This window comes from Carcharodon carcharias, chromosome 5, assembly GCF_017639515.1.
Source record: "Carcharodon carcharias isolate sCarCar2 chromosome 5, sCarCar2.pri, whole genome shotgun sequence".
In the NCBI taxonomy this organism is placed as follows: Eukaryota; Metazoa; Chordata; class Chondrichthyes; order Lamniformes; family Lamnidae; genus Carcharodon; species Carcharodon carcharias.
Genome location: NC_054471.1, coordinates 114,931,456 through 114,953,160, shown reverse-complemented (window position 1 = coordinate 114,953,160; position 21,705 = coordinate 114,931,456). Strand labels below are relative to the sequence as shown.

The 21,705-nt window shown below is 39.9% G+C and overlaps 1 protein-coding gene across 10 annotated transcripts in view; it reads left to right on the top strand.

Moving 5' to 3' along the window:
* LOC121277996 (intersectin-2-like) overlaps positions 1-21,705 on the top strand; it is a 216,145-nt gene that overhangs the window by 41,036 nt on the left and 153,404 nt on the right. For 6 of the 10 annotated variants that reach the window (XM_041187971.1, XM_041187973.1, XM_041187967.1 and 3 more), the window contains exon 2: positions 13,425-13,488. The exons of 2 other annotated variants lie outside the window; for them this stretch is intronic. In XM_041187971.1, the coding sequence (XP_041043905.1) occupies positions 13,452-13,488 (37 nt within the window). In that variant the 5' untranslated portion in view covers positions 13,425-13,451. Of the gene's footprint in view, positions 1-13,424; positions 13,489-14,277; positions 14,332-16,662; positions 16,729-21,705 lie in introns of those variants that run through there. 2 more of the 10 variants (XM_041187970.1, XM_041187969.1) reach the window with 2 other exon arrangements.

The following is a 21,705-nucleotide window of genomic DNA, read 5'->3' as shown; positions in this document are numbered from 1 at the left end:
TTTGCCATCTCTTTTATGTTTTTTGTCTTTATGTTGCCCAGCAATATGGCCCTTGGCCCTCCAGCTTTCTTATTGAAAGTATCCAAAAGAAACAAGTCATTCAGCTTAGTATACCAGGGCTGTTCATCTGGAGCTGTTTACTCAAATTCCTGCCCTTTTACTGGCCAAAATTTATCCCTCAGCCAACATCACTTAAAAAAATACAAATTATCTAGTCTTTATCACAATGCTGTTTGTGGGACTTTGCTCTCTGTAAATTGGTGGCACCATTCCCGACAGTACAAAAGTGACTACTCTTCATAAGTACTTCATTGGCTGTAAAGCGCTTTGGGACATCCTGACATGAAAGGTGCTTTGTAAATACAAGTATTTCTTTCTTTTTGTTGTTTATCAGTCATTGGTGGAAGTTGGTGTAATAGCTTTGTGTTTTTGTTTATATGTTTGAAAGAGGGTTTTCATAACTTCCCTTTTTAAGGCAGGCCTCAATATCTATTCTTGAGTCTGTGACTATACTGCTCCAAAACCAACCTTTGTGCTGAATGATTGTGGACTGTGGAAATCTTCACACTCATTTTCTTTTCTTCTCTCCCTCTTGGGGTGTATTTTTCTTCCACTTAGTATATACTCACTGTAGCACAATAGAGATCAGGGCTTCAAAGTGCGATGATTGTGGATGTGACACTTTTATTCTGAGGCCTAATGTATTTGTACTTCCAATATGCTGTACTGACACCTGTAACAAATTAGGTTTCTATAGGACCATTGAAAGTTTGCAGCATGAAAGGAGGCCACCTGACCCATCCGGTTGGTGCCAGCTCTTTGCTAGAGCAATCCAAAATTAATTCCACTGTCTTTGTTTTTTTCACTGCCCATAGCACTGTATCACCTTTTGCGTAAAAAGAAATCTCCTAACTCTGCTCTTCACTCTCTGAGCGACATTCTTAAATTGATAATTTCTCGAACTGTTTCTCCAACCAGAGGAAACTGCCTTTTCTTATTTACTGATTAAAAATATTTCATAATTTAAAACCTATTATTAAATCTCCCAGTAGATTTAGTCTCTATTTCAAATTTCTCACCATAGCTGTAATTTCCCAGGGAATTCTCAAACTGTGGGTCGCAATCCCCAGAAGGGTTATGGGATGAGATTTGCGGTTATGAGCTCTGAGGCCGTAATGGCAGCTGAGGAGCAGAGACTTTGTGGGGAAAGTCCTCAGACTGGACCCGAGGCCCCATGGTACGCGGACCCAATTTTATTTTTTCCCTAGCTCGCAGTTTGCTGGGAGCGGAGGCAAGTGAACAAGTTTCGACGCAGGCAGCCTCAGCGTTTGCCATGAACTTGCCCAATTTTTTTTTTCTGACTTGAAGTTTGTTGAGAGGGAATGGGAGTGAACCTTCAATGACCCCACGTATGTCAGGGTCACAACAATGGTCGGGAACCCTAGTTGGAACATCTTTGGTGGGGGAAGGAGGTGCAGTGTCAACTACACTGCCAGGTTTTGAGGGACCACCTCACAACATTCATGTCCATGCTTCTCATTAGGTCCTGTGAGTAAGATAACATTTTCACAAAATAGTTTAAATTTAAAAACACAGATTTTCATACGTTTAAAGTCTGTGTGAACTTTATTAATTACACAAGTTCCTCTTTAAGTGCATGTCCAACTGCCATTTAAAAGTTCCGATGAAATCTGATTCTACCATCCTTTCAGGTAGTGTGGTAACGTATCCCAGATCTTATCAATCTTCTGAGGAAATGTCTCCTCATTTCCCCTTTAGTTCTTTTGCCAATTAGTTTAAATTTATGACCTCTGGTTACAGACTCACTAGCCAGAGGAAATAGTTTCTCCATACTTTCTCTATCAAATCCCCTTAATTTTGAATAGTGCTATTAGCTCTCCCCTTAATGTTCTTTGCTCTAAGAAAAGCAATCCCACTTTTTGTAATTGCACCACGTAACTGAGCTTCCTCATCCCTGCTTTCATCCAAGTAAACCTGCTCTACCCTTCCCAGTGTCCTGACATCTTTCCCAAAGTATGGGGCCCAGAATTGCACACAATATTCTAGCTCAGCCCTAAACAGAGCTTTGTAAAGGTTAAGAATGACTTCCTCGTTCTTGTATTCTGTGGTCCTTTTTATAAAGCCTCCTTTAGGATTTTCTTTAAAAAGTATTTCTTTGACCAAGCTTTTGGTCACCTGTCCAAATATCTCTTTATGACTTGGTGTCAAATTTTGTCTGATAACACACCTGTGAAATAGCTCGGGATGTTTTTGCTAGTTGAAGATGCGAGAAAAATGCAAGCTGTTGTTGGATTGTTAAGAGGCCTTAATCACAATGAGTGAATACGCAAAACAACAGTTATGCTCATATTCACTAAGTTAAACTTGTATAATTTTTCTTCAATTAATAATATAAAGTAAATACAAAGCAACTAACTGAACTGATTTATGCCCAGTTTCTAACTCCTCTGTTCTGCATTCCACCCTTCTTGTTGTATTTTGCCTAATGGCACAGTTTCAAAAAAAACCTCACTAAGCCTCTGGGCTCTATCTCTCCGTTCAAGCATGAAAGTGATCAAAGATTTTTCAATATAGCAGGCATGTGGAATTTTTTTGATTGCTGAGACAAACTAACAAATTGCTGTTAACATCTTAACTGTCTCTTGTCACTGTATTTTTCTTTTTAATATATTATGATCTCAAAGGAACATCTCCCCCCATCCTCAAAATCCTTTCCAAATCTGAAAAATTGCCAATAAATCCTGTAATGTTATTGAATATAGCCAGTTAGTTAACAATCAGAAATGCAAACCCAGCACAGAAATAGTTATTAATTTTAATAGTTTAAAATTTTATGCCTTTGCAGACAGATATTTTGTAATAAATTAGTCATAGCTTCCATTAAGACATAAGATTGAAACTTTTTCAGTTTCTGTCTCTGTAACTTGTTACACACTTGAGACATAATAGTCTGTAACCTATTTTTGCTTGTGATAATTCTTTACATCCACCTCGCTGTAATAAGTTGGGACAGATTCACCCATAACAAGTCCATAAAGGTTTGGAAAATACAGGTCATTCAACTATCTATATAGGCAGCCAATCCTAAAATGTCAAAAGCCTCTTCTCAGCTGTTTAACCCTCTGTAAAAAGCCTATGATTTCAAAAAGTACATAAGACCGAGCATCATATCAGGTTGGGGAGTGGGTAGCGGTGGGAACCTGAATGGAGAGATTCAAGCAGGGAAGTGAAGGATGGGTAGGAATTTAGGAGGTGCCAAGTAAGGACTTGGAGAGGATAGAAAGATTGGAGATGAGTAGCTAGTTTTCCAGGGTATAGGACAAGGGTGTTTTTTTGAGAAAGGGGCTGGCCATGGTTTTGAAAGGGAATGGGGACAATACCTGAGGAGGGAGAGGACTATTTACAATACAAGGTAGCATGGAGCCCAGGAAGGGAAATTGGGTGATCACCAATTTAGTGGGAATGGGGGTAAAATGAAACATACAGAGTTTGTACTTGGAAGGGAGAGCAATGTTTTAGAAAGAGTAGGGATTTTGGTTTCTGGAGATTATTAGTAAATAAATTTTCTCCTAATTGAGAAGTAAACCGCTCACAGTTATGCAATGTTGGGCGTGAGTAAAATTGACATGGAAATACAAAAACACAAGATATCACAAGCTTCTGGTGGAGAAACACTATTTTCAATTGTAAGTCTGCAAAATTCTCTCACTTTGCAGTTTTGTGAATAGCAGGAAATATTTAAATTCAGTTACTAAGCGTTTTCCAGAACAATTATTTATTGAAGAGCATTTTGAAGCTGAAATATAGAGACCCAGGATTATGATTTTCAAATAAATCCACTCAACACAAGGAGTTCAACTGTACTTTGTTTTGCTTTTGGCAAGTCGTGTTTTATAAGGATGCATTAACAGTCATTAATGCATCAACTCGTATTAATTCGTAAAACATCCTGCAATTTGTGGCATGAAAGAGATATGTCATGAATTGTGATTCTCTGCAAATTATTGGACAGTTTATGCCACTCTGCCCAGGTCAATCAAAATCTTTTCTCACCTTGAGGCTTCCCATTGAACTTGATGGTGATGTGAACTTCCTGTACTAACGATATTATTCCCACCACAGCAACTTAGGACTGATGACTAGTGTTGTACAGAACCCTGTTAGCAATGTGATTTATGATCCTGAAATGACACTCAAGCTTGGAGGCCCAGTAAGGGAACAATGAAGCCGTGAAATCTTACTCAAGTGGGTTTTTTATTTCTTTTATCTATCTTGTTAGTATTTTTGTGCTATTCTTGCCACCCACACTTCAGTTAGTGTTGAAAGGCAAGAATTTTCAGGATGAAAATCTGTTTCGATACTTAGAACAGATTCATTCATTAAAATGCAAATGAGACAAATCACTTTCAGAAAATAGCATTTTGCAAGATGGAGTAGGAATAATTTGAGACCTTATATGCCTAGTGTAGTCTGCTTGGGATGAAAAAGGTGACTTCACAAAGCTCTTTTGTCCTGGAGCTTTCCTTGTGTCTGGGTCTATTGTAGACTAATTGATAGAGATTAATTGATGCGATTAGTCAACAATTCCATTTTGATATATCATACAATCCCCAGGGTGCTGGAAGATGAACTAGTTGGGCTTTGGCAAAAATAAAAATACCTGGAAAAACTCAGCAGGTTTGACAGCATCTGCGGAGAGGAACACAGTTAATGTTTCGAGTCCGTATGACTCTTCAGCAGAACTAAGGAAAAAAGAGTCATACGGACTCGAAACATTAACTGTGTTCCTCTCCGCTGATGCTGTCAGACCTGCTGAGTTTTTCCAGGTATTTTTATTTTTGTTTTGGATTTCCAGCATCTGCAGTTTTTTTGCTTTTAACTTAGTTGGGCCTTGGTCCTTTTTGTCTAAAAGAATCACAGAGTCTTAATGGCACAGAAGGAGACCATTTGGCCCATCATGTCTGCACCAGTTCTCCAAATGAGCATTATGACCTAGTGCCATTGCCATTTTCCCCATACTTTTGCACATTATTTGAATAGAAACAATCATCTAATACCCTCTTGAATGCCTCGATTGAACCTGCTTCCACCACATTTCCAGGCAGTGCATTCCAGACCCAAACCACTTGTTGTGTGAAAAAATTTTCTCTCACGTCACCCTTGCTTCTTTTGCAAATCATCTTAAATCTGTGCCCTCTTGTTCTTGATACTTTTATGAGTGAGAGCAGCTTCTCCCTATCTACTCTGTCCAGCCCCCTCATGATTTTGAGCATCTCTATCAAATCTCCTCTCAGCCTTCTTCTCTCAAGGAGAACAGAGCCAACCTTTGCAATCTATCCTCATAGCTGAAGTTTCTCATCCCTGGAACCATTCCTGTAAACCTCTCCTGCACTTCTCTTCTCCAATGTGTTCACGTCCTTCCTGTAATATGGTGCCCTGAACTGTGTACAATATTCAAATTGAGGTCTAATGGGTGTCTCATATAAATATTAATAAAGCCCAAGATGCTATATGCTTTATTAATTGCCCTCTCCACCTGTCCTGCCACCTTCAATGACCCATGCACATATACACCCAAGTCTTTCTGCTCCTGCATTCCCTTCAAAACTTCACCCCTTATTTTATATTGTCTGACCCCCTTCCTACCAAAATGCACCATCTCACACTTCTCCACATTGAACTTCATCTGCCACCTATCTGTCCATTCCACCAACTTGTCTATATCCTCTTGAAGTTCCATACCATCCTCCACACAGTTCACAACACTCCCAAGTTTGTATCATCTGCAAACTTTGAAATTGTCCCTTACATACCAAGATCTAGATCATTAATATATATCAGGAACAGCAAAGATCCCAATACCGACCCCTGGGAACCCCACTACAAACCTTTCTCTAGCCCAAAAAATATCCATTGACCATTATTCTCTGCTTCCTATTTTTCAGCCAATTTTGTATCCATGTTGCTACTATCCCTTTTATTCCATGAGCAATAACTTTTCTCACAAGTTGGTTGTGTGGTACTGTGTCAAATGCCTTTTCAAAGTCCACATACGCCACATCAACAGCATTACCCTCATCAAACATTCCTGTTACTTCAAAAAACTCCTAGTTAGTTAAACACTAATTCCACCTTGGAAATCCATGTTGGCTCTTCCTTATCAACCCATATTTTTCCATGTGACTAATTCTATACCAAATAATTGTTTCTAGAATCTTGCCCACCACTGAAGTTAAACTGACTGGTCTGTAATTGCTGGGCTTATCTTTACAAACTTTTTTGAACAAGGGCATAACGTTTGCAATTCTCCAATTCTCTGGCACCATCTCTGAGTCCAGGGAACACTGAGAGATGATGGCCCGTGCCCCTTCAAGCTCTACTGTCACTACCTTCAATATCTTTGAATGCATCTCTTCCTGTCTCGGTGCCTTGTCAACTTTAAGTACCAACAGTCTATTCAACACTTGCTCCTTATCAATTTTGAACCCTTATAGTGACAGAGTGACATGGCGTGGGTAGTATCTACCTCCTTGGTAAAGATGGATGCAAAAGTATTTATTTAATACCTCAGCCATGGCCCCTTTGCCTGTGTGTAAATTCCCTTTTAGGTCCCTAATAAGCCCTACTCCTCCTTACTATTTATGTGCCTGTAGAAGACTTTGGGACTCCCCTTTATGTTGGCTGCCAGCCTTTTCTCAAAATCCCTCTTTGCTTCTCTAATATGCTTTTTCACCGCGCTCCCCCAGACCATTTGGTTCTCAGTTGTTGGTTCTCAGTTGTTTTTTCTACTTGACATCTGTCGTAAGTGCACATTTTCTCCTTTATCTTAATTTCAACCTCCTTTTTCGTCTAGGGAGCTCTGGATTTTTTTGTCCTACCTTTCCCTTTTGATGAAATATACCTTGACTGTGCCTGAACCAGTTCTCTTTTGAAGGTAGCCCATTGTTCAACAGTTTTTCCTGCCAATCTTTCATTCCAGTCTATTTGGCGCAGCTCTATTCTTGCCCCATCGAAGTCAGCTCTTGTCCTGTTAATTATTTTTACTCTGGATTGCCTATCGTCCTTTCCTATCATCATCCTAAAACATACAATACAATGATCACTGTCTCCTAAATGCTCCCCCACTGACAGTTGATCTACTTGGCCCACCCCATTTCCAAGTACCAGGTCCAACAGTGTGTCTTTTCTTGTTGGATTGAACACATACTGCTGCAGAAAATTCTTCTGAACACAATCTAGGAACTTTTGTCCCTCTCTGCCCTTTACACTACCACTGTCCCAGACTACATTCTGGTAATTAAAGTCCCCCTATAATGCTCTATAATGCCTGCATCTCTCTGTAATTTCCCTGCAGGTTTGTTCTTCTACCTCCACCTTACTATTTGGCGGTCTATAGACTATACTGAGCAATGTAATTGTACGCTTTTTGTTCCTTAGCTCTAGCCAAATTGACCTTGTCCTTGAACCCTCTGGAACATCCTCTTTCTCCAGCACTGAAATGTTCTCCTTAACCAATACTGTCACCCCTCCTCCTTTCCTACCTTTTAATTCAAATATTTGTCTGAAAGCAATGCGATGGCTTATGTGCTGAGGTGTTCCACTGTTCTTGATCATGGTGGCTGGTTCTTTACATCATGGGTCAAGAATGCTTGTGCATTTCACACAGACTACCATTCACTCATTAACTTCTCAGTGACCAAGTTAGCTATTTTCCAAACACAAACTGGATTATAGTGTTCTCTTTTGCTTTTTTTCTTTTTCTTATTTGCCTCTAATTTTTCTCACTCTTTATTCACTCTCTTTCTTTTCCTCTGTTTGTCCCTCTCTTTATCCCTCTTTCTGTCTCTATATTATATGTTTGACTTTGTCAAGGAAATAAGTAATTGGCCACAGCGTACATCAGCTCCCAGGTGCAACATTGATTGTGATGTTTGTTGTTGCTGAATGGGTGTTCCAGCAATTTGCAGCACAAGTATGTGATGTTAATGGTGAGTGAAATTCAATTAATGTTGTTTGCCACAAGGTCAGCCATTGAAGCAATTTTTGGCCCTATACATTTACGTCTATCCTGTCTGCCAGATTTTGCTTGAAGTTGCTTTTAGTGTTGATTTTAAATTAGTTTTTCACTTGTTTGTACTTATTAACCCTGATCCTACTATCCTGCTTTATTATCGTGTTCAGGGTTTACATTTCAACAAAAGACCTTACTTGCATTGCAGTAACAGTTAGTGATATGAATGTTCTTTCTCTAATTGCAGAATGTTCACTTTTTTAGTTACTTTGGTTAATGAAATGAATCTGTTTGTCCTAAAGAATGGAGCAATTCCTACTTTTTAGCACTGCATCTCATGGAGGCCCAGTTTTTGCTAGATAAGTTCTGAATATATCCCGTTTAGCATGGTGGTAGTAGTGTCACATGACACAATGGAGGGTAACTTTAGGGTGAAGATAGGACTTTGGCTCCACAAGAACAGTGGGGTGATTGCTGCTACGAATACTCTCATGGATAATTGCACCTGTGAAAGGTAGATCCCTTTCTGAAGTCACATAGAGCTTGACAATACTTAATATTAGCATTTGTTTCAAGTTCAGCCATTCAGGCTGGTTGGTGGCTGCAGCATGGTCCTTCAGTACATCAGTCTTCAGAATTGTGGATAGAAAGTTGGAAGGAAAAAATAAAATTGTGAGTGGGAAGGAATGCCCGCAAAACATAGGGGAATATATTGATCATAATATTTGTAACTTATAGGTCCTTATAATAATCTATCCCATTAGAATAGGTCAGAGAATAAGGTAAGTTATATCTGTCTGGCGTTAAAAAAAAACTTACCACAGCCAGAGCAACTGGGCATGTTGATAGCCTTTTAAGTAAGAAGGAAAGCTTACTGATAGGAAGCTTTTGGTTTTTCAATGCTGCACAGCACACAAAGGAGTTGTATCCATTTCATACTATTTTACGAGCAAGTTGAGAAGAGAAACATTTATTCTCAAAAAAAAGATGTGATTTAAGCCTGGTGGAAAGCCCCTATTTTAAACATAGGAAGTTCTCTAACCTTAAAAATGAAACATTTTAGTCACACATTTGAAACAGGAAGTATTTAGTCTTAAGCCAGGGTAGAACTGTATAACTGAAATATTCCTTTTGAAAGTCTGTAGTGTGGGTGGGACAGTGGTGCACACTATTTTTTCAATTCTGGAAGATGGATTTGAATCAGCTGAGATAGACAGATGAAAACTCTCTGCCACCTGCAGAGATTCATAGTTTAGATAGTCTCAACCTGCCCATCATTCAGCATTAATTGGCAAACAGAGAAGCATTAAGAATGACCCATGTGGGAAATGAAAAAAAATAGTTCTTACAGCTGCTCTTAGGTCAGGATAAGTCAATGATAGGGTAGAAAAGAATGAGCTTTACTCTGCATCTCATCACACCATCTGACTAGCCTTGTTGTTGAGACCATCTCAGCCTCTTCCTCAGGTCCCCACAGAAGTTAGTCTTCAGCCAATTTGATTCACTCCACGTGATAACAAGAAACGGCTGAGTGCACTGGATGCAGCAAAGGCTATGGGCCCTGACAACACCCGGGCTGCAGCGCTGAAGACTTGTACTGCAGAACTAGCTATGCCCCTAGTCAAGCTGTTCCAGTGCAGCTACAACACTGATATCTACTCGACAAAGTGGGAAATTGCCCACAAAATGGAGGATGAATCAAGTCTGGCCAATTACATTCTATTAGCTAATTGTCAATCATCAGCAAAATGATGGAAGTGCTCTCAAGTGACACTTGGCCACCCATGTTTAGCTTGGGATTTACCAGCACCACTTGGCTCAAGACCTCATTACAACTTTGGTCAAAATGTGCTCAGAAGAGCAGAATTCCCGAGGTTAGGTGAGAATGACTGCCCTGAACACAAAGGCAGCATTTAATCAAGTGTGGCATCAAGGGGGACCTAGCAAAATTTGAAGTCAGTGAGAATCGGGGGGGTGGGTGGGTGGTGGTGGTTGGGGAGGGGGGGATGGACGGACGGATGACGACTGTCCACTGTCTGAAGTTATACTGAGCACAAAGAAACATGATTGTGGTGGACAGTCATCTTAGCCCAAGAATGTTGCTGCACATGTTCCTCAGGGAAGTGTCCTTGGACCAACCATCTTCAGCTTCCCTTTATCATAAGTTCAGAAGTGGGATGTTCGCTGATGTATTCATTTCAATTTGCAATTCCTCAGGTAATGAAGCAGGCAATACCCACATGCAGCAAGATCTAGATAGCATTCAGGCTTGGATTGATAAGTAGCATTTGTCCCACTGAGGTGCCAGCCAATAACCCTCTCCAATATAAGAGAATAATCACTCCTTTTTGCCATTCAACAGCATTACTATCAATGAATCCTCCACCATCAACATCTTGGGAGTCTCTATTGACTAGAAAATTAACTGGACCAGCCACATAAATACTGTGGTTACAAATTAGGTCAGAGGGTGGGAATTCTGCGCCGAGTAACTCACCTCCAGACTCTGCAAAGCCTTTTCCCCCATTGACGAGGTACAAATCGGGACTGTGATGGAATGTTCTCCACTGGATTGAATGAGTGCAGGTCCAACAATACTCAAGAAGCTTGAAGCTATTCAGGACAAAGCAACACACCTCATTGGCCCCCATCCACCACCTTAACATTCACTACCTCCACCATTGGCACACCATGGCTGCATGTATACCATATAAAGGATGTACCCACATTCCATGGACGAATAAAAATATGTACTGAAACAGTGTCAAACCTGTTTTCAGCAAACTGTGACACATGCAGACATTTCAACATGAGTCATTGGATGGTTATGGCTGACCACAAACTGTGTAGAAAGCACACTGATGTAGAGTGGGACATCACTGCTGCCCCTCCTTGCCTTCTGTGGGAGGTGTCCTAGTTTATAGATGGGGTGTTGGGTATGATGAAACCCAACTTCCCTATGAATATTTTTTTCTGGTGAAAATAATGCTGACAGATGGGTAAAGAACCAGGGGTCACAGATTTAAGGTGATTTAAGAACAAAAGGTGACAAGAGAAACCACTTCTTTATGCAACGAATGGCTAGGATCTGGAGTGATTGAAAGCGTGGTAGAGATAGATTCAGTTGTGGCTTCCCGAAGTACCCAAGGATAAGAAATGTGCAGGTTTACGACAGGAGAGGTGGACTAGCTGAATTGTTCTTGCAGAGAGCCAGCACAAACTCGATGGACTGAATAGCCTCCTATAAAACCTAAGAACTTTGATTAACATTTAAAAAATCATATGGATACCATAGGCATGATGTATCATAGTGGAAATTAGAAGCACGCATTAAGGTTTAAAAATAAGTCAGACAAATAACATTGGGATCTGCAATAGTTTGCAAAAATCAGCATTGCTTAGATTTTCAGATTGAACTGAGCTGATTGAATGGGTGTCACCTTCTGTAGAAATATAAGACCATAAGACATAGGAGCAGAAATTAGGCCATTTGGCCCATCGAGTCTGCTCCACCATTCAGTCATGGCTGATAAGTTTCTCAACCCCATTCTCCCGCCTTCGCCCCGTAACCTTTGATCCCCTTACCAATCAAGAACCTATCTATCTTGGTCTTAACCATTATTTATCTTGCCACATCTAAAATATTAAAATGCTGTTCTCCTTTGTCCAAGAAAAAATCTTGTTTATTTAAAAAAGAATTACAAGCAAACATAAACTAAAAGATGGTGGATCCAGTCATGAGCAGAAAATATTGGTGGGAAATCTCCCAACCACCTTTAATGGTATTGTGTTGTTTTCAAATAGCGAAAGAAGCCACTTTATCGGTGTCCCAAAGTCATGTTTATTCTGAGAATCTGTATTCCTGGAGTGGAGAAGGGGCTGGTATGGGTGGGGGTGTTTGGGATATGCTACAGAGTGCCCTGTGGATCAAATCCATGGCCTGTTAATACATGGAGTTTGAACTTGGGAATTCAGCTCATGGGTGTAGACCATGAAGGGGATTTTCTCCACGTTTTATCTACATTTTCTAAGTTGTTAGGGCAGGGACTCTATTGTTCTTTTTGTGAAGGTGAGGAGAGAGCAGAATTATTGGGGCCAAGTTTATGAATTTGACTTTTGTGATTTTTAAAATAATTGTTATGCAATAATTTCGCTTTTAGGGTTTTTGTGTGGTAGGTGATTGTTAGATTTTTTCTTGGAACATGATTGAGGAAAGAATTGAATTTGGGGAGAAGGGTTTTGCATATAATGATTTAGCAATGAAAGTATAATTAAAGTAGAAAATAAATAATTAGAAAGGGAAAAAACAGAGGCTTAAATATTTAGCCAACAAATTTTCTTAATTGATCACTTGGCCATTATGCAAACTGACCTGGTATATAACAGACACAATATTTTGTTAGGGTTATTTCTGAAAGGAAATTGCCTTAAAAAGCATTGTTGTACCTCTCTCTCATTTCAGCATTAGAAAGATGAATTAATTTATCCAAGTCTGTGATCCAGAGCTTTGATCTGTGTATAAGCCACTCAAATGTCATATTTGCTTATTTCTGTGTCATTCAAACCAAATTAATTTGTTAGGTGCCTTCACTCTGCTCCATATTTCACATTGCTAGCTTGGGCACTTACCTTATTAAATGTGGAGAGATGCTTTTGCTTCCATGTCACACAATAGGAACAGAGTGGTTTACTGAAAAATAACGCAGACTGTTCCTCGTTCCTGTCAGTGGGTTGCAGCGACATTTAGGCAGGATTCTACTTGTGACTTAATCTTTCAATTAGAGGGCTGACTTCACCCTTGAAATGAACTCTGTATCCTGTGCAATCCCTCATATTTCCGCCATGTAAGTGGAACAGTGGCACATTCTATGATTAAATTATGTGGGGGAGAGACAGGTGGAAAGTGAGCACTGAACACTTCACAGTGTTTTATCTTCAAACATTAGACGGGACTTATGTGTTATGCAGTTTGTGTGTTGTTAGTATAACAAACTCATCATCAGGATTCTTTTTTAAAAGATGTTTGTATTTTTACTAGGAAATCCAGTTAAGACTGTTAGAGATAATGTTGATTCATTTAAAGCCCTAACTACTATTGTGTGAATTAGATAGGAACTTTGCATCCCTTGCTTGTTTCATATTTTTGGGTTTATCTAGTAATAGTACTTAATATGCTTATGTTTCTTTGGGGAAACCCTCCTGTTAGCTTTGCTTATCCTGTTTCTTTTCTTTTGTCTGAGAGAATTCGGCTTGATCAGCACAAACCTGGACCCAAGCATTGTTCATTATCGGAAGTGTGAGCTAAAGGGAGCTGACATTCTCCCTGCTCAGCAGGGCAGTGAGCTGGTGTCTGTCCTTGGTGCAAAATTAATAGAGCATGTTTTTGTTGCAGATGGCTGATAGCTAGCAAGGCGCACTCATGACCATGATGGCTCAGTTTCCCACAGTCATGAATGGTAAGCAGCTTATTCTTTATTTCACTTTGCTTGCAATATGATTGGAAGCGGGTGGAGAATTTTCCTTTTTAGGGCTTTCCCGTGAAATTCAGTAGATAGATCTGTGTGCAGTAGATTGATATTAATATTTTAGTAAATTTAAATTACATAACCCAAAAATACATGAGCACTCTGCATGCCAAATCAGACTCCATGAAATTTTGCCAGCGTTTTGACATAATATAATGGCTTAAACAAGTTTTCAGTGAGTTGACGGCACCCAGCCTAATACAGTTTATTAGGATTCAATGCTACTCTGTCCATCTCATGCAGGTTAATTCAAGGAAAGTATCATTCTCTTTCCTCCTCCATTTTCATTTAATTTTCCATGTCGGCTTGTCATGGTATATATCATTTACCTCCTCCTACTCCATACTTTGCACAATTCCCTGCCAGAGAGTGGAATGGTGACCTGATAAACAAGGAAAGTTCGGACTGGTGCATTCAGTCCTGATAAAGGGCATGATAAGTCATAATTACTGTCAAACAGGCTGCCTGGCACTGAAACTTGAATTTTGAGCGTGAAGTCTAATTCCTTCAGAATTTAATTAGGGTTGTGATTAAAATATATATTTTTTTGCTTTTCTTGTCTATGTCTTCTATCTCCAACCGCTTTAGATTCTGTGTGCTTAAGTGAGGATACAGTACTTCAGCCTGGGTTGGAAGGCCTCACTGCTGCTTGTCTTGCTCACAAATGCCACAGGCCTTCTGTAGAGGATGCATAGCTGTTTTGGACACCCAATGACAGCAAGTTGCCACTCAAAAACCCGTGCAACCTCTGGGCAGCTGTCAGCGTACTGAACAGTGAGTGCTGTTCCTTTACCACTGGCCCGTAGTGCTTTCGACCATAAACTTTTGAACAAATATAACTTTTTGAATAGTTTTCTCATAATTACTGTACAAGTAGCACATCATAGACTTGTTATCAAAATTGAAGCCCATGAGATTAAAGGGACAGTGGCTGCATGGATACAAAATTGACTAAGGCACAGAAAACCAGAGAATAGTGGTGAACCATTGTTTTTTTTAAGACTGGAAGGACGTTTGCAGTGCTGTCCCCTGCGGTTGCTGTTAGGACCACTGGTCTTTCTGACACATATAGGTATATATGGCATAATGTTAAATCTTATGGGTGACATAAATCTTGTAAATGTAATAAACAATGAAGATGGAAGGAACAGACATCATGAGGACATGGTGAAATGAGCAGACACATGGCAGATGAAATTTAACGCTAAGAATTGTGAAGTGATGAATTTTGACAGGAAGAATGCGGCGAGTCAATATAAACTAGAGGGTACAATTTTAAAGGGGATACAGAAGCAGAGACACTTTGGGTTGTGCTTATTCAAGTTTTTAAATGTGGCAGGGCAAGTTAAGGCTATTATAAAGGCATTCTGGATTCTTGGCTTCATGAATAGAGTAGGAAAGGAAAATATGCTGATTAGGCCTCAGCTAGAGTATTGTAGCCAATTCTGAATACCATACTTGAGGAAGGATGTCAAGAGCTTAGAAAGGGTGTAAAGGAGATTTACTAGAATGGTTCCACAGATGTAGGATTTCAGGCATGTGGGGAGCCTAGAGAAACTGGGGTTGTTCTCCTTATAGCAGAGAAGGTTAAGAAGATATGTGATAGAGGTATTCAAGATCATGAACGAGTAAATATGGAGGAACTGTTTCTAATGGCAGAGGCAGAAGGGTTGGCGATCAGAGGACACAGATTTCAGGCAATTAACAAACGAACCAGAGGTGACCTGAGGGAAAGAAACTTGAAATAGACCGTCTGAAAGGGTGGCGGAAGCCAACAATAGCTTTTAAAAGGCAATTGGATAAATACTTGAAATGAAAAAAAGTTGCAGGAAATGAGGAAAGAGCAGGTGAGTGGGACTAATTGTACAGCTTTTTCCAAGAATCTTATCAAGCAGCCTGTAATAAATGGCCTCCTTCTGTGCTGCACCATTCTATGATTCTATATCGCACAACATGTTTGTGTTTGAAACTTGTGGTTTAGTTCCTCCCTTAAACAAACTACCAGAAGACTACTGACTTCTCAAAACACTGCATCAAGATAGGATGGGCCGTGATTTAAGAACATGAGAAATAGGAGCAGGGGTAGACTGTATGCCCCTCCAGCCAGCTCCCCCATTTAATATGATCATAGCTATTATTTTGACTCAAAAATTTCTCCTCACCTCAGTTCAAAATTAATGACTTTTTATCCTGAGACTGTGCCCCAATGTTCTAGATTCTCCAGCCAGGAAAAACAACCTCTCAGTGTCTACCCTGTCAACCCCCTTCAGATTCTTGTAGGTTTCAATGAGAACACCTCTCATTTGTCTAACCTCCAGAGAATATAGGCAATTTTCTCAGCCCTTCATCATAGGATGATGACCCCAGGAACCAATCTAGTGAACCTCCATTGTGCCACCTCCAGTGCATAGCATGCCCTTCCCTAGATATGAGACCAAAGCTACACACAGTACTCCAGATGTGGTCTCATCAAAACCTTATACAAGTGTAGCAAGACTTCCTTATTCTTATACTCACATCCCTTGCCATAAAGGCTAATATGCCATTTGCCTTCCTAATTGTTTACTGTACCTGTGTGTGCTGACTTTGTGTTCCTTGTACGAGTGCACCCAAGTCTCCATGAACATCAACATTTACAAGTTTCATGCCTTTTAAAAAATATTCTGCTTTTCTATTATCACCAAAGTGAATAACCTCACAAATCCTCACATTATAGTTCATCTGTCATGTTGTTGCCCACTCTATATCTATACCTGTCCGTATCTTCACCTCTTTGTGTCCATCTCAACGCTTACATTCCCACCTAGCTTTGAATCATCAGCAAATTTGGATACGTTACTCAGTCTCTTTGTCTGTCATTAACATAGATTATAAATAGCTGAGGCCCCAGTACTGACCCTTGTCACACTCCAACAGCTTGCCAACTTGAAAATGCCCATATATCCCTACTCTCTGCTCCCTGTTCGTTAACTAATCCTCCATCCATGCTGATATATTAGCCCGAGCTCCAGGAGCCCTTATCTTGCATGTCAACCTTTTGTGTGGAACTTTATTGAATGTGAATAAAACTGACTAACTTCTTTTTGTGCCAAGGATGAAAGCAGTCATTACCAAGGTAAAATATCAACCAACAAATCTGGGCTATCATCACACATGGGTCCTGGTGTAGTGGTAGGTACAGGTTAAATTTCCTGGCTTTTGTTGCACTTGCAATTTTTGGCTGCTCCTCAAGTAAATCATGCAGCGCATTCAGAAATTCCAAAGGAACCATGTTGTATGGTGCAACTTAAATAGCTGCAGAAACCAAGAACTGTGAAAGAAAATAAAAGGAAAATACTCAGGCCAGGCAGCATTTGTTCAAGCTAGTGACCTTTCATTAGGACGGAATAGTGAAGGAACTATAGGGGGGTGGAAAATTTACTGAAGTCATGGAGCACCTAACAAGATCCTGGAGCAAAATGTAATTAGAAGTGTAAAAAGAAGCATCTGAAACTGTTTTGGAAGCCTGCATATAAGTAAGCCAGGTCCTAGGTGCAGCAAAATTTGCAAACAGTAAATTCTGAGCAAAGTAAGAATTGTGTTTTAGGCAAATCTAACTGGAATCAGTTTGAAATTTGCACTGCAGTGCCCTTCTACAGTCATGTTAAAATGACATACTAACATTCCTTGCTTGAGGCATGACAGAGTTCTCCAAGTGCAATGGATATCTCATGTTTTTGTGCCATGAGAGAAAATCCAATTCATGTTTACAAATATATTTTTCATTGTACAAGTTGAGTAAACACCTATGTGTGCTTTTATATACCAGTGGATTTGATTTTATATTACATACCTGTGTGCTCTTACCAGCTTGTATTTGGACTATGTTTTTGAAAAACGTCCGAATATATCACCTGCTCTTTTCTGGCGTTAGCTATTTTTTTAAATTAAAGTCCTAGAAAAAGAGATGGTAGGCTGATGGACATATTTCTTTGTTGCTTTGTATTTATCTGTAAATCAACATTTGGGTAGTGATGGAGATACTGTTAACTGGCCAGGGTTTGGTTGTCTTACTATAAATATAAATGGCAACATCTTTGTGATGTTTAGAACAGCACTTTAAAGAACATATGCGATCAGAATCCAAGAGAAATCTGTGCCTTTTGGAAGCTTTCAGCGCATTATTTGAGCAGGTACCCTTCTTCTTTGTACTTCTGTGTCCTGACAATATCTACCCCTCAACCAACATCACTTAGAAAACAACAGACAATCTGATCATTACCTCAGTGCCATTTGTGGGAGCTTAGTGTACATAAATTACCTGCTGCATTTCCTACATTACAGGAGTAGCTGGAATTCAAAAGTGTTTAATTGCCTGTAGAGTGCTTGGGGACATTCTGAGAATGTGAAAGGCACTATAGAAATGCAAGCCTTTCTGTCTAAGTAAACCCATTTTGTGAAATATGTTCTCTTGACTGTTGCCCAACAATTGGAGGTGTGAAGACCAATCACTGGGCTAATAATCCAGAGACCCAGGGGAATGTTCTGGGATCTGGGTTCGAATCCCATCACGGCAGATATTGGAATTTGAATTCAATAAAAATCTGGAATTTAAAGTCTAATGATGACCATGAAACCATTGTCGATTGTCACAAAAACCCATCTGGTTCACTAATGTCCTTTAGGGAAGGAAATCTGATGTCCTTAATTGGTCTGGCCTGCACGTGAGTCTGGATTTACAGCAAGTGGTTGACTCTTAAATGCCCTAGCAAGCTACCCAGCCTATCAAGGGCAATTAGGGATGGCCTAGCCAGTGATGCCCATGTCCCGTGAATGAATAAAACATTTTCTAATGTGGTGGCTGTTTGCCTTACTACTGTCTCCCGCCACCACTGCTCATGGATTGACATGCTGATGGACCTGTCTCAGTCTGAGTCAGACTGAAGGGCAGTTCTTCATGTTTGGTAGTATTTTTCTCCCTTGCTATAAGGGTACCTGGTTTCTATTGCGAATATTCTAGCAGCAGTATTAGCAAAAATTAGAAGCTCGGCTGGAGGAGGGAGAAAGCAAAGGCGGAGAAATCACACTTCTGTTTTGGCAGTCCTTTGCAGAGCATGCTGGTGTGTCATTGGATTGTACAGCAGTCATCCATTTTACAATGTTTTATGAAAGGACTTTTTATTTTCATTCGGTTCGCCACTGTATTTAATAAAATGTTTCACTGTCATTCTGTGTTCAGGTTTTAAATTAAATATGTGCTATATTGCAGCAGTACTAATATCACCAGTGATGGATAGAAGTCAACCTTTTGCATTTTCAGTATAAAAGTCTCCATATGTAAAATTCCAGAAAAACATTTCAAGTTGCTTCTGACATGCAGCTATAATTCCAATTTGGGTTACCTGCAGTTTGTGTTCGTAGTTACATACACTCTTGTTGCTCCCTTTTGTGCAGGCCTGAACCTGTTTCTATTGTTGATCGTTGCTAAATAACGGATACACGAGTCTTGTTGATAAGTCTGTTTAAGTCTGTTGCTCCACACCTCTGAAAGCTCAATGGCTTTATTGAGTGGCCAGTTGAACTATAGATACCAGGAAGGTCTCGGATTCCAATTCTTAAGTTAAAATGCTGGAAGTACTCAGCAGATCAGTTGGCATCTGTGGAGAGAGAAACATAGTTAAATGTTGACCTTTCATCAGAACTGGCAAAAGCTAGAGATGTAATAGGTTTTAAGAATATATAGAGGCAGGAAAAGGGGATGGGGTGAAACAGAAGGAAGAAGGAACAAAAGGGAATGCCTGTAATAGGATTGTTTGTGGGAGTGATTGTGACAAAATGGATGAATGTGCATGGAAAAGGAAGTGGTACTTGGACAAGCAAAGAAATGAAAATTGCTTAATCGAAAGATGAGGTACTTTTCCTTAACCTTCTGATAAAGTTCATTAGAGCAGTGTAGTTATGCTGTTTTAGTTATTTCAGTTGGAGTAGTGGTAAAGCTATTAAACTTGGCTGCAACACCTGGTTTATCTTGTTCCAATTCGTGACTGTACAGTGGCCCAACTGGAAGTGGTTGCCATGGCCATTGATTTAGCTTGCCAATACCTTTCAAAGCTCACAAATGAAGAATAATGGTCGGGCAGGCTATTGAAGGGTACTGGGATTTTGTGGAATTGCACTTTAGCAAAGAGTTAACACCTTCATGAAAAGGGATGGAGGGGAAGTCATTGCTGTTGCTCAAGTAGGGCAGGACTAACTGAAGGTGTAGTTGTCAACTTAGAGCTGGACAATCTTTTACTAAGCTTAACAATTTTAATGCATCACTCCTTTTAAGATGAATGAACTTTTATTTTGAACATCCCATATCCACTTTAAAGTTTACAGATTATCTTTGTGGCATAAGTGGAAACTTGAAATTAATCGTGAAAATGAAAATTTATTTAGCATGTTTCTGATCCACAGTTCAACTTCTCATTTTAAGGCAATATATTTGCACTCTTTAAAGTGCTGTAAGTATCTAGCTGGTAATATACTTTGTATAAGTTAATAATTCTTGAATTTTAATTGAAGTTTAGCAGCATGATTTCATACCAAATATGGAATGTTGAACTTCCTTTTGAGCAGTTCAATCCCTTCATCATTGCTACACGAGACGTGATTAACGACTGCATAGTCAGAGGTGCTGTCTTTCATAGTAGATGCTTTACTGAGGCCCAATCTGCCTATTCAGGTTGATGTAAAAGATGCCTTAGCACTATTCAGAGAATAACAGGGATGTTCACCTGGTCACCTCATTAAAATTTATCGGTCAACAGTATCACTTGAGCAACTCGGATCGTCTGGCCAGTTATCTCATTGAAGTTTGCAGAATCTTGCTTCACACAACTTAATTTAAAACAGAGATGAGGAGGAATTTCTTCTCTCAGAGAGTAGTTAATCTGTGGAATTCTTTACCACAGAGGGCTGTAGAAGTTGGATCGTTAAGTATATTCAAGGAGGAGGTAGACAGACTTCTAATCAGTAAGGGAATCAAAGGTTATGGGGAAAAGGCAGGAAATTGGAGTTGAGGATTATCAGATCAGCCATGATCTCATTGAATGGCGGAGCAGACTTGGATGGGCCGAATAGCCTACTTCTGCCCTTGCGTCTTATGGTCTTTTAGCTGCTGTATTTGCTTACATAGACACAATGATGAGATTTCAAATTAACAATTGGCTGTGAAGCACATTGGAATGTCCAATGGCATGAAAGGTGCTATATAAATTCTAGTTCTTTCTCTTTCATACTGTGGTATTTGTAATCTTCTGGAAATGAAATAAAAACATTGAATGATTTCACATGTTGCAGAATACACAATTATAAAAGAATTATATTTTTGCTCTGTCCCAGATATCTGTCTCATGCTTAATACCAAGAACATCTCTCAATACTAAGGACATCTCTCAAAACAAGCCTGCACTCTGTACAAGCTGAGTTGTGACTGTGTACTCAAAATATCTGTAATGTATTGTTGCTCAGGATTGGACAGACTACCTTTATTTTTATTCACACATGGGATTTGGGCATAGGTGGTAAGGCCAGCATTTATTTCCCTTCCCTAATTGCTCTGGAGAAAGCGGTGGTGAGCCGTCTCCTGGAACCAGCCCATATGGTGTAGGTACATCCATATTCTGTTAGAGACTGAGTTCCAGGATTTTGACTTAACGAGGATGAAGGAGTGTTAATATAGTTCCAAATCAAGTTTGTATGTGACTTGGAGGGGTCGTGTTCTCATGTGACTGCTTCCCTTGTTCTTCTGAGCAGAAGAGGTTGTGGGCTTGGAAGATGCTATTGAAGAAGCCTTGGTAAGTTGCTGGCTGTTGTAGTGCATCTTGTAGATGGCACAAGCTGTAGACACAGTGTGTCAGAGGCAGAGGGAGTGATTGTTTAAGATGGTGGATGGACTGCTAATCAAGGGGGTTGTTTGAGCTTCCTGCATTCTGTTGGAGCTGGCATCATCCAGGCAAGGGAACAGTATTCCATCACACTCCTAACTTGTGCTTTGTAGATGGTGGTAAGTCTTTGGGGAGCAAGAAGGTGAGCTACTCGGAGCAGAATTCCCAGCCTCTTAACTGCTCTTGTAGTGACAGTATTTATGTGGCTGGTCCAGTTCTGTTTCTTGCCAGTGGTCAT